This window comes from Notolepis coatsorum, assembly GCF_963971535.1.
Source record: "Notolepis coatsorum genome assembly, chromosome: 13".
Classification (NCBI taxonomy): domain Eukaryota; kingdom Metazoa; phylum Chordata; class Actinopteri; order Aulopiformes; family Paralepididae; genus Notolepis; species Notolepis coatsorum.
In genome coordinates this window covers 28793594-28807801 of record NC_140177.1, presented here as the reverse complement: position 1 = coordinate 28807801, position 14208 = coordinate 28793594, and the positions used below count along the sequence as shown (strand labels likewise).

Below are 14208 nucleotides of genomic sequence, written 5' to 3'. Positions count from 1 at the left end.
CAGAAAAAATTCAACTCGAGTCAAATCAATCTAAGAGCGATATACTTTTCTAAAGAAAAACAAGAAAACGGTTTGGGGCGAGGCTCGCTAGAATTATAGCCCCAGCATTCATCCAGAAGACGAGGCTCTGGGAGACGATGGTCTGGTTCGCCTCCCAGCGAGGGGGACACCATTTTCCAACAGTTTTATGGTGACGCTGACTCATCTTGGTCGTATGAAGCTAGAGAGGCCATGTTGGCTTTGTGGTGTTGCCTCCCCTTAAGGGAAACATCATGATGCCTTCACCACTGTAATCTCTCAGGTAAGATTCATGTTCACTACTAAAACTTGAATTAGGGCACAAGAGTAACATTCAATGCCGTTCCCCTTTTTTAATGGATATCATGTTCATGTGGATTAAGTTTAGAATGAATACCTTCACCACACAAGGGATTGGTTTGCCTAACCGATCCAAATACGTAACGCCAAAGCCATTACTCCATAAGAAGTCGAGATGAGCTGCGGGAGCTGCAAAACAGAGCCCCCGTTCCCATGGTAACTCACCCTGTGAAGAGGAAGAGGTTGGCGTAATTGTAGCTTTTGGTGAGGAAGTTTCCCAGCACGCGCGTGGGATATCCACAGCGGATCTGATAGGCCGACAGGCCAAAGTAGACGCACTTGACAAAGTACCACATCTGGGGGACTGTGTTCTCGTTGAAACGCCTGTGAGAGGGAGAGAAGACGGAGACGTTTTGAGAAGAACAACGAGGAGGATACAGAGTTTAGAACGAATATCAATCATACATAGTGCAGTGTTTACCACTAAACAGATTTGAAGTGATACTTAAAGGAACACGCCAATATTATGGGACATGCACTTACCGTCTTCTCCAGAGTCAGACAAGAAAGATACCAATTTTCTCTCTGTGCGTTCAGTAGAGAGCTATCCTGCTGCAAGCTAGCCGAGCTTAGCACAAATGAATGGAAGTGAGCTCTAGCCTAGCTTACAACTCTGGGAGAGGTGTTTATGGCCAACAGCTAGTGGTCCTTATCCGCTTCCATTAACTTGTGCTAAGCTAGGCAAAGCGGGATCGCTTTCTACTGAATGCACAGAGAATAAATTGGTATCTTTCTTGTCTGACTCTAGAGACGGCAGTAGGCGCATTTCCCATTTAATGCTGGCGGGTTCCTTTAACAGAGTATCTACACTACAGGTTTCAACAAGTTAAATTTAAGACTTTTTAAGACCTTTTTAATACCACTTAGACCTAGATTTAATACCAATTTCTTTTTTTAAAACTTTATTTTTTAGCGTTTATCGCTTTTCTGGTCAAGCATGACCGACAGAAACAGGTTGAAATGGGATGTAGAGCAGGGGAAGACACTCGTCAATACTGCGGGTCCGGGAATCGAACTCGTGTACCCCAGATCCGTGACGAGCACGGTTTTCCCCGACGCAGAAATAGCGCCGAGATATGCGGTGAGCTACGGGAGCTCCCCTGATTTAATACCAATTTCACGACCATACTAGCAGAGAAGAAATACACATAGCGACACTGAAGTGGCGGCTGCACTTGCGAGCCAATTTTAATTCTTGTGTGTTCCATACAAAGCCATACAAGCCGGTTTGGTGTGAACGATGGTCTGTGTGATGGTCTGCATTGCTTGGTGTCTGTGAAATATCTGTCTATGACCTCATTGTATTTAAAAGCCTCTAGGCTGTTGTTTTATACATACAATATGTTGTCTACTTGACCCTCAAAGATTGATGCATTTAAAATTCTAAATGTTCAACATGTTCGCCGGACCACGCCCAAATGTGTCCCCTCCACCATTGAAAACAAAATTACACCCTCTTGCAGACGCACCAAGCTGAATGAATGAATGAATGAATGAATGAATGAATGATGAATGATGAATGAATGAAATGAATGAAATGAATGAAATGAATGAAATGAATGAAATGAATGAAAACTTTATTTAACAGATTGCAGAATGGGTACAATACAGTACGGCTTAATACACACAATTGTTAAGGGGTTGCAGACCAGAGAAAGACGTTTGTCTTGTTTAGACAAATATATAGTACTGTTACCCATAGATCCTAACAGAGATTATATACATATGATGGGGAGGAGACTGTACATTAGGAGGATAAAAAATATACATACGGTGGGGAGAAAATATATACATACGGTGAGGAGGAGACTGTCTATTTGGGGCGGGGGGTGGACCTTTACGGTGGCCAGTTTCGAATTGCAGCCTCCCGTAGGTTCTCTTTGAGAGCGGTTTTGAATGTGGGTAGGGATTCACATCTTTTTATGGCTGTGGGTAGGGCGTTCCACATTGTTGTGGCATAATTGCGAAATGTGTTTAGTCCCTTGTTTGAGCCGAATCTGGGTTGCACATGATTTGTGGAACTCCCTCTGGTGTTGTGGTCGTAGTATTCACTGACCTTTGGGAAGTATTTCAACATGTACATGGGAACCTATGTGGTGTAGTGTATCTTGTAGACCAGGCCCATTGCAAGTTGCTGTACTCTGTCGTCTACTCTAAGCCATCCTAGGTAGTCAAAGTGGGCAGGGGTGAGGTGGGTTCTAGGAGTAAGGTCAAGCAGTAGTCTGACCAGTTTGTTTTGTGATGTTTGTAATCTTGTTTTTAGTGCCTTTGAGGTGCTTTGGTACCATGAGGTGCAAGCATAGTCGTAGTACCCTTGAATGAGTGCTCCTGCCAGAGTCTTCAGGGTATTCTTGTTTACCCCGTAGTCCCACAAAAAACAACGACTTGAATACATAAACATTTCATATATTTAATGTTATTTAATCTTCAGACACCCGGGCTGCCCCCCAAATTTGTTTGTACATGTGCAAATGAAATGAAGGCCTTAAATTGAGAATAAAATGTGAGTTCCCTACTTCTCTGTGACTTTGGGCAGGATGAAGAACATCCAGAAGTGGATCCCGAACACCAGGATGACCTGGAAGATGACCTTCCCCATGACCGTCTTCCTGAGGTAGAGCGCCCGGTCCACCACCATGGTCCCAAACTGGATCAACACCATGACCAGGAAGGGCCCCGGCACCTGGTCCTCCGACAGAGACGACGTGATGTCCGCTCCAGCAGAGTGTTTCTGGAGGAGAGGAAACATCAGCTCTTTACATGTGAAGCACCTCATAGACTGGCAGTGGCACTCACTCACTCACTCACTCACTCACTCACTCACTCACTCACTCACTCACTCACTAACTCACTCACTCACTCACTCACTCACTCACTCACTCACTCACTCACTCACTCACTCACTCACTCACTCACTCACTCACTCACTCACTCACTCACTAACTCACTCATTTACTGACTCACTCACTCACTCACTTACTGACTCACTCACTCACTCACTCACTCACTCACTGACTCACTAACTCACTCATTCACTGACTCACTTACTCACTCACTCACTCACTCACTCACTCACTCACTCACTGACTCACTAACTCACTCATTCACTGACTCACTAACTCACTCATTCACTGACTCACTTACTCACTCACTCACTCACTCACTCACTCACTCACTCACTCACTGACTCACTAACTCACTCATTCACTGACTCACTTACTCACTCACTCACTCACTCACTCACTCACTCACTCACTCACTCACTCACTCACTCACTCACTCACTCACTCACTCACTCACTCACTCACTCACTCACTCACCCACTCACTCACTCACTCACTTACTAACTCACTCATTTACTGACTCACTCACTCACTCACTCACTCACTTACTGACTCACTAACTCACTCATTCACTGACTCACTTACTCACTTACTCACTCACTCACTCACTCACTTACTGACTCACTCACTCACTCTCTCATTCACTGACTCACTCACTCACTCACTCACTCACTCACTCACTCACTCACTCACTTACTCACTCACTAACTCACTCATTTACTGACTCACTCACTCACTCACTCACTCACTCACTCACTCACTCACTTACTGACTCACTAACTCACTCATTCACTGACTCACTCACTCACTCACTCACTCACTCACTCACTCACTCAATCACTCATTTACTTACTCACTCACTAACTCACTCATTCACTGACTCACTCATTCACTCACTAAGTAACTCACTAACTAACTCACTCATTCATTCACTCACCCACTCACGCATTCACTCATTCACTCACTCATTAACCAGCTCACCCACCCACTCACTCACTCACTCACTCACTCACTCACTCACTCACTCACTCACTCACTCACTCACTCACTCACTCACTCACTCAAGGTTCTGTCTGTAGTAGTAACATTACCTAATAGACATGGTCATTGATGTATCAGTTAAATCTGTGTGAAAATGCTTAGCATCTATGACACAATGTGTCCTTGTTCACAGTTCATAATGCAAATGTGAATTAATTCGATTTTGTTGCTGGAATTAGATCAATAATAAAAAAAGGTATTTCTATGGATTTGGCAGGTTTGACAGGTTTGGCAGGTTTGGCGCTGGGGAAACAATAAGGACTTGCCATTTGGCCAAGATTTGAAGTCTTCAGATTAACAAGCCTAAACAAGCTGGGTACAAGAATTATTCCCCTAGTGTGATGTCATAAGGGGGACACAAGCCATGAATTAGGTTTGATTTATTAATTAGCTGTGTGTGCTTTTTGGAGCCAGAATCACTGCCTATCTAATGCACTGCCCAGTTTGTGAAATACTTTTACTTTTGGCTGTGGGCTAGTCGGACTGGGAAGGAAATAATAAACAAAAAAATGGCTACACCCACCAGAAACACTGTGTAGCGCCTACAGTACAAGGGAAGAAAGAGGTGCTGGGAAATACTGAATTCGAATTAGATTTAGTCGATTATTTGCAAAAGAAAAACTTAAAACATTTTAAGATGAAAGATAGATGAAAGGAAGTCATAAAATAATTGATCTATTCATTAAGCACTCATTTGAATAGTAACGGTCTCTCTCTCTAATCTCCATCGGACTCACGCCGAACGCCCAGAATCCAAACACGATGATGATGAAGTCGACCGTGTCGCAGAGGAACATCAGAACGTAGACGTCGGTCACGGCGCTGTACTCCGGGTTGATCAGGTTGTAGAAGAACCGACGTATGGGCAGGTAGATCTCCATGGCTCTGCACAGACAGTGGGGAGGGACGCCGGTCAAGAGATGGCTTTGTTAAAACCCTTTCACTACCACACTACAGAAGGTTAACCTAGTGAAAGGGTTAACCTTCTGTAGTGTGGTAGTGAAAGGGTTAACCGTCTGTAGTGTGGTAGTGAAAGGGTTAACCGTCTGTAGTGTGGTCGTGAAAGGGTTAACCGTCTGTAGTGTGGCAGTGAAAGGGTTAACCGTCTGTAGTGTGGTAGTGAAAGGGTTAACTGTCTGTAGTGTGGTCGTGAAAGGGTTAACCTTCTGTAGTGTGGTAGTGAAAGGCTTAATGGGATCTACTGTCCAAATATAGTGGTAACACTTTAGGGGACAAAGTAATACTTCTTAAGTACCTAGGAATTAATGGCAAACTACTGTGTTAACACGCTGTTGATTGACCATCAGTAACTCAAGTCCTGTACCTGATGTGTCACTGCAGGGAAATCCTTCCAGAATGGCTTCTACTTCACTTCCCAATGACACGTTCACTAAAGATCTGTTTAACTTTCAAATCCTCATTTTGTACCTGCTTAAATAATAGTAAATAATATCCGTTCCTACACATTGCTAACAATAGTTCCTCATTAATACCTATAGGTACTTAATCATTATTAACAATAGTTCCTATAGGTACTTAATCATTATTAACAATAGTTCTTCATTAGTTCCTACAGGTACTTCATCATTATTAATAATAGTTCCTCATTAGTTCCTATAGGTACTTCATCATTAACAATAGTTCCTTGTTAGTTCCTATATGTACTTAATCATTATTGACAATAGTTCGTCATTAGTTCCTATAGGTTCTTAATCATTATTAACAATAGTTCCTCATTAGTTCCTATAGGTACTTAATCATTATTAATAATAGTTCCTCATTAGTTCCTATAGGTACTACCCTCTAGTGGTCACAGGTTTCGCCCTAGGATGCTGAAATTGGGCATGGAGGTCAAGCTGTGTGTGTGTGTGTGTGTGTGTTCATGACAATTGGCTAAAAGGGGGCATGGTAATGAAAATGGCCTATCGCAAAAATCTTGTAGCTATTGCAAATTTGTGCTTGTTTACCTTTTGGGTCATTGTCACTATCAGGACACATTCAACCTTTTTCCTAATTTCTCTGTTTCCAGAAGTCAGTATCTCTCTCTCTCTATATATATATATATATATATATATATATATATATATATATATATATATATATATATATATATATATATATATATATATATCGCTGCTGTCGGGACAAAACCTCATAACTCCATTTTTTGAATTTTTTTTATTATATAAATCAACTCCGTAGATCATCCTCCATATGTGTGTGTGGGTTTTACAAAGTTTAAACAATGGGAAAGCATTCAACCGATCATCTGTCTAAACCTCCTAACTCTATTCACCCTCAAATCTGTGTTAGTTTTTTTCATCTGCTGAAAAGTTGGGTTTTTGGAGTTATGAGGTTTTGTCCCGACAGTATATATATATATATATATATTCCTACTGTAACCGTAAAAAAACGACCTGCAAAGAAATACTTCTCCCTTCTGAGAGTAGTAATAGAGTGAATAATATACTAAATGTCCTTTTAAGTGGAGACTATCTTTAGCGACACCTCATCCTCTTGAGTTAGTAAAGGAACAAGCTGAACTCTCACCTCTTGACTGTGAAGACCTTTGCTTTGATGAGCTGCTCCCAGACCTTCTCCAGGATCAGCTGCTTGCGGCTCTTCTGCTGAACCTCCGGCTCGCTGCCGTCCCTCCGACTGCTGCCGCGGGACGCGGTGCTTCCTGTGGAAGAAGCCATTTAACATGTCTCGGAGTAAATGAAGCGTGACGAGGCCCATCAACAATGTCTGCTGTGAGCCTGAGACAAGGCACAGCAACGAGCTGATGTATATCATCACTGATATTATCAGCCCATATTATTGCCCTAAAATATTGGATCTGCCTTGTATCCTGCGTTTAAACTGCCGTTTCCTTTTATATTTGAATCTTTGAATCTGAATCAAAATGATTAATATTATAATATCAGTGTTTGTAAATTATGATAAATCCATAGTACGAAAAGTTGTATTTGCCATGTTAATGTACAGTAGGGCTGACCCCTATTAATCGATTAGTCGACTAATCGGTCGAAAGGAGCCGTAGTCGACTGGCCAACCTCTTAGTAGAATATAATAAAAAAATATATATTAATTTTTTTTTTATATATTTTTTTATCATTCTTTCCAAAAGAAAAGAGGCATAGAAGCGTGGCTAACGCTAATGGCACGCATACCAGAGGCTAACTGCCTACGAAAACAGGCACAGAGGCACTGAAAGAGGATTTCACCCATCTAATGAACACACTAGACTAGACAAATATCAAGATGTATCCATCAGTGGACCAATTGCATGCTTTTGCAGAGGACAAGAAGCCTTCAGTCGACTCCTTCAGACATTAAGCACCCCCCACAGCCCAAATGGAACGATAATTTTTTTTAAATTTTTATTAATTTTTTTTAAATGTAAAAATATTATATATATTCTTTTGTCGACCAATAGTCGACTAACGGCAAATTTTGGCCAATCCTAGTCGACCATCCAAATCCTTAGTCGGGGACAGCCCTAATGTACAGTATATGATTTTAAATGTTTTTCTTTTCTTGTGTAGACCTTAGCCTACTGTACCACGCCGTCATCACCTTTCTCCTTTGAAAATACACTAAACACAATACGTCCTTCTGTTACGCTGTCACTTATCAGCTGATCTGTAATCAGTCATTTTGTTCCCCAAATATCAACACTGGTATTGGATCAGAAATCCACAAAATACTGTATGGCCACAATCTCCATGGCAACAACAATAAAACATCATACAGATGAGGCTACGAGAAAAATAAAAACACAAACACACACACACACACACACACACACACACACACACACACACACACATACACACATAATAACTAGGCCTTTACCTGAAAAATTAAAAATAAACTAACCTTCTTACTTTCTTTTACTCTAATGCACTTTGCTACTATGTCTATACTACTATCTACTATAATGTACTATGCCTATAGAACTACCTACTATGCAATTATGTCTATACTACTATGCACTCAGAGTGTAGCACTCAAGTTCAACACGGTTTGACGAGGGATCTGTGTGCAATTGTGTGTATTGAGCTGTACTGTATTGTATTGATTGATTGATTGATTGAAAAGTTTATTAACAGATTGCAGAATGGGTACAGTACAGTACAGCTCAATACATACAATTGTTAAGGGGATGCAGACCAGAGAAAGACTTTCGTCTTGTTTACATCAGGGTCCCCCCTGTATCCATTCTGCAATCTGTTAATAAAGTTTTCAATCAATCAATTCAATCAATCAATCTTACTGACCCTTAGCTGCCAGAGTTGTACCCTTCCTGCTGACTTGTTGTACACAACTTTTAACCCTCCAGTCACCCTTGTCGCAGTTCTGGTCAAATGGCTTAGGGTTAGGGTTTTCTTCACGTGTGTTTGTGGATAGCGTTGGCTAGATTTTATGTATATGCCAAAAAAGTTGCTCAGTATCACATCTTGGACTCACATTCAAGTTTCAAATTTCAAGTTTCTTTAATAGTTGTCATACAGAAGTACAGAATACTTTTATACAAAATGTTTCCTACTGTTACGCTCCAGAGACTGTGCAAGACAAGATAAGTATGAAATAAAATAACATAGTATAGCATGTAAATTAGAAGTAAAAAAAAAAGGGTCAGTGTTCAGTATAGACATATGTACAATGTTCGATGCAGAATAGACGTAACTGAGTTACCATATAATATACAATATACTATGCAGTGTACTAATATACAATACTATATAGTGCAAGGCAGAAATGGGATGAGGTGCAATTTAGGTACAATTTACAGTAGGTGTACGAGTTGTAGTGCAAATCCTTTATCAATAAATATAAAGTGTGTTTGTGTGATCTAAAGTGTGGAGAGTGGGTGCTGCAGTGTGTTGTTTGTTTAAGTGAGTGTGTGCGTGTGGGTGTGTGTGCTGTGTGCATTTGATGGTTGTTGCATAGTGTTTATTGTTCGTTTAGCAGCCTGATGGCCTGGGGATAGAAGCTTCTTCTGAGTCTTTCTGTGCTCGCCTTAAGACTCCGGTATCGCTTGCCTGACCGCAGCAGTTCAAAGAGGCAGTTGTTCGGGTGGCTGGAGTCCTTGATGATTCTCTTAGCCTTCCCCCTGCACCGCTTGTTATAAATGTTCTGGAGGGTGGGAAGCCCCCCTCCAATTGTGCGTTCGGCTGAACGTGTCACTCTTTGTAGTCTGCTACGGTCTTGTGCAGTGCTATTCCCAAACCAGGAGGTGATGTTGCCAGTCAGGATGCTCTCTATTGTACATGAGTAGAAGTTCCTAAGGATCTTCTGACTGACTTGGAACTTCCTTAGGCGCCTGAGGAAGTAGAGGCGTTGTCGTGCCTTCTTCACAACACTGTCAATGTGTGTGGTCCATGTCAAGTCCTCGGATATGTGGGCTCCGAGGTACTTGAAACTGTTCACTCTCTCAACCGGTGCCCCGTCGATGCTGAGGGGGCTGTAGTCCTTGACCCCCGACCTCCTGAAGTCCACAATCATCTCTTTTGTTTGGCTGACGTTCAGGGAGAGGCAGTTCTCCTGACACCACTGTGACAGATTCTCTACCTCTTCCAGGTAGGCCCTCTTGTCGTTGGCAGAGATCAGGCCCACCACTACTGTGTCATCAGCAAATTTGATGATTGTGTTGTTGTTCCGCTGTGCCACGCAGTCATGTGTGTACAGGGAGTAGAGGAGGGGGCTCAGAACACAGCCCTGGGGGGCCCGTATGTTGAGCGTGATGGATGAGGAGGTGCAGTTGCCTGCTCTTACCACCTGGGGTCTGCCCGTCAGGAAGTCCAAGACCCACTGGCAGAGGTCATAGTTCAAGCCCAGGTCCCTGAGCTTGGCTATGAGTTTGGAGGGGACTATGGTATTGAATGCTGAGCTGTAGTCGATGAACAGCATTCTCACATAGTTCCCCTGCCTCTTGTCCAGGTGTGATGCTGCTGTGCGCAGCACATGGGCTATGGCGTCCTCCGTGGACCTGTTGGGGCGATATGCAAATTGCAGGGGGTCCAGGTTGATGGGGAGGGAGGAACAGATGTAGCCCTTCACTAGCTTCTCAAAGCACTTCATGGCTATGGAGGTGAGGGCTACAGGGCGGTAGTCGTTGAGGCAAGCGGGCGTAGATTTTTTGGGTACAGGGATGATGGTGGACTTCTTCAGACAGGTGGGGATGACAGCCTGTTCCAAGGACAGGTTGAAGATGTCAGTGAATACCGGGGCCAGTTGGTCGGCACAGACTTTTAGGACGCGGCCGGGGATGCCGTCCGGTCCTGCTGCCTTCCTGATATTCACTTTTTTAAAGGTCCGCCTCACCTCATGCTCTGTTACCCTGAACACTGAGTCTCCATCAGCAGACCCCCCCCCCCCCCCCATTGCCGTGGTTTGTAGGCTGGTGTTGTTATTCAATAATTACAATAATCCATGTTTGTTTTTTAAAAACAATCACTATTAACAGTTTGAGTGCCAGCCTCCGTGTCCTATTTACCCCGTTGCGTGCCACCACCCACTTCAATTACAGAGCTCTCATATTTGCGAACGCATAAACTATATCTTAAATTATGGCTATGTGTCTAATATGGCCGTCGCTTATCAATGACTTGTTTGCAGTCAAAATTGTGGGTTTTTTGAAGGTTGACTGGAGGGTTAAGTCACTTTGGATAAAAGTGTCAGCTAACGACTAAATACTACTGTTTAAAGAAGAAGTGAAAGCACTAGCGGTCATAGACTGTACCTCTCTTGGAGCGAGCGGAGTGGGAGGACCGGTGGGAGAGGTGGGAGGTGGCGCTGGAGCTCTTGCGCCGCTGGTAGGTCTGCTGCTGGGGGTAGTGGACCTGGACGTGCACCGAGTCGATGGAGGTGCCCAGGTTGATGGACTTCAGGGTGTGGGTGGAGCCTCTCCTCTCGCGGGTCACTGAGGGCGTGGCCTCTTTCTCCTTCTCCACGGCCCGTCCCTCGTCCTCGGACACGTCCCGGTGGAGAAACTCCTTCTTCTCCCTGGGGCCGTCCTCGTCCCATAGGCCGTGACACTGGGAGTGGAACAAGGACACGCGGTGTCGGAGATACGAAGCATCAGGACGATATTCTCTAAACGTGAGTCAAAGCGCCGTGCATGTGAGCCGCCACTAGGGGCAGAGCGGCTAACCGTGAGTGTGTGAGTGAGATTAGATTTGATTAGATTCAAATGTACACAAGTACAGTACTAAAAAGAGGGGTTGACATCCAACCAGAGTGCAAATGTAACATTAAAGTGCAATAGGAATAAACAGGATATAAAATATATAAATGAGTATTACTGAGTAATAGTGCTAATCAGTTGTAGTATTGTACAGTGATACAGGTATAAAGACACTATGGTAGTAAGTCATATAGCATAGAGATTTAGTGACATTGCCAGCCAATGTGGTGCTTCACATCTCAAAATGTATTTAAAAGAAACTGAAAACAAATCCCCAAATCCCCCTGAGAAACGATTACATAAAAAGGCTGCTAACATATGAGTGAATGACATGAGAGACGAAGACGCTGTGTGTTCTGCAGGCACCTTCAGGATGGATCTGTGGAAGAAGAGCGCCAGCAGCTGGATCAGGTCGTAGTGCACGTAGCCGTCCTTCTTCTCCACGCCGATGATGTTGGGAGGGTGGTAGGGCTTGTTCCTGTCCACCTTGTTGACCTGGTTGAAGGGGAAGAAACCAAACTGGAAGAAGTATTTGATGACGATGGTGACCTGGAGAGAAGAGAACAGTCTGGATTAGTATTGAAGGCTCGACTAGAGAGAGAGAGAGAGAGAGAGAGAGAGAGAGAGAGAGAGAGAGAGAGAGAGAGAGAGAGAGAGAGAGAGAGAGAGAGAGAGAGAGAGAGAGAGAGAGAGAGAGAGAGAGAGAGAGAGAGAGAGAGAGAGAGAGAGAGAGCAGTGCTCTACAGCGAACAATGCTCAAGATCAGCTTTCCTTTATTTGGACACAGTTCTATGAAACGTCATTCCATCTCAACTGACCTATCTCAAACCCGCCCTCTTTCCTTGATCCTCCAATCACAACTGTTGCGTCCTTCAGACAAACAGTTTTGTCTGTATACTATTGACTATACTATTGGTATAATATGGGTATACAATTGGTATACTATTGTCTATACTATTGGTATACTATTGGTATTGGTATATTAACTTGGGTTATACGGTGGCATTATCTAAGTACAAAAGTGGCTCCATGTGGCAATACATAACTTTTAGTAAGTTATTTATGCAATGGCCAGTCATGGTAAAACTGACACGACCATCAAACCACCAGGGTACTCTTTGGCGACGGTACCTCGGTGTAGACGATGGCGGTCATCCAGAAGCGCTTGCTGGGCCGGGGGACAGACAGCATGGCCCAGAGGAAGATGGTGATGGGCATCACCAGGGTCACGCAGGAGGCCGACAGCATGTTGTTGATGATGATCACCAGGTAGCACACCATCTCGGAGTGGGCCACCAGCATGTTGTACAGGGCGTAGCACAGCTGCAGCACCAGGGGCTGGCACACATAGAACTTATCTGACCGGTCCAGCTCCTCGTCATAGAACATCCTGTGGGGGGGGGGGGGGGGGGGGGGGAGATAGAGAGAGATAGGGAGAGAGGGAGGGACAGAGAGAGAGAGAGAGGGGAGGGAGGGGGGGAGGGAGAGAGGGAGGGGGGGAGAGAGAGGGAGGGAGGGAGAGAGAGAGAGTGAGAGAGAGGGAGGGAGAGAGAGGGAGGAAGAGAGAGGGAGGGAGAGAGAGTGAATGAGAGAGAGGGAGGGAGAGAGAGAGAATATAGTGAAATTAAATGATAATTATTGTACATGGATCTGATTCATTTGTCCACAATTGTTATCAACCTAAGTCAGGAATTGGATGAATTGGATATTTTCATGATCACTGTGTGTGTGTGTGTGTGTGTGTGTGTGTGTGTGTGTGTGTGTGTGTGTGTGTGTGTGTGTGTGTGTGTGTGTGTGTGTGTGTGTGTGTGTGTGTGTGTGTGTGTGTGTGTGTGTGTGAGCATTCATTCATCAGTTCGTTCGTTAGAAGCGCACTTGTTTCACTGCAGTGGATTGTAATGTAACTGGTTCTGTCAACATTGTCGATCAACAGCTTTACACGTCTCTCATTTACAATTCATATAACTTTTCTCAATGTCTATGAATCCCCACGAGCTTCACTCTGAACACGTACTTGTTGAGCAGCAGCTCGCTGGCGGTCAGCTCCGTAGTCATGGAGGGGAGCAGCAGATCTGACCTGCTGTCCGAGCGGCTGTCCGGGGTCATCGCCATCATCCTCCTGCCGCTCCGGTCGCTCTCGTCGCCGCTGACCTCCAGGCGGTCGAAGCTGACCGCCTTGCTGTAGCTGGGCGGCACCTCGGCGTCCGAGGTCTTGGAGGCGTCCGTGTCGGGGGTGTACTGCGCCCCCGCCCGCCCCTCCGAGTGCAGGTACTCCTGCCGGCCGCCCCCTCCGTCGTCGCTCTCGGTGGTGTAGTCCTTGTCGTACCCGGAGGCGCCCAGCTCGGCCCTGTAGGAGGTGCCCTCTCCTGGGCCGAACGAGGCCCAGGGATCCTCCTCCCGTCTGTCTCGGTCCCTCTGCCCCTCCCCCTCCCCGCCGGGCCCTCCGGCTTCCCAGGGGCTGTCCTCGGCGGCCCCCGGGCCCCCCTCTGGCTGTGAGGACCCGCGGGGCCCCTGCTGCCTGTCCTCCCCCTGGTCCTGCTCGTCTTCCACCTCCTCGATGGTGTCTGTGGTGCCCTGTCTGGAGTACAGCGTGATGCACTGGGTGGCTTCGCTGGAAAGGACGACAATAACATTAGTCATTTAGCCGACGCTTTTATCCCAAGCGACTTAGCGAAGTTCTGTACGACAACAAGTCAGCAGGAAGGGTACGACTCTGGCAGCTAAGGGTCAGTAAGATTGTTTTCGTGAAAAGGT

The 14208-nt window shown here is 45.0% G+C and overlaps 1 protein-coding gene across 1 annotated transcript in view; it reads right to left on the bottom strand.

The window, feature by feature from the left end:
- Positions 1-14208, bottom strand: part of piezo2b (piezo-type mechanosensitive ion channel component 2b) — a 233072-nt gene that overhangs the window by 19418 nt on the left and 199446 nt on the right. The window contains exons 38-45 of the mRNA XM_084327610.1: positions 13469-14065; positions 12586-12844; positions 11821-12003; positions 11011-11305; positions 6813-6945; positions 5000-5147; positions 2895-3109; positions 544-702 (exon numbers count right to left, since the gene is read on the bottom strand). Of these exons, the coding sequence (XP_084183736.1) occupies positions 544-702; positions 2895-3109; positions 5000-5147; positions 6813-6945; positions 11011-11305; positions 11821-12003; positions 12586-12844; positions 13469-14065 (1989 nt within the window). The remainder of the gene's footprint in view (positions 1-543; positions 703-2894; positions 3110-4999; positions 5148-6812; positions 6946-11010; positions 11306-11820; positions 12004-12585; positions 12845-13468; positions 14066-14208) is intronic.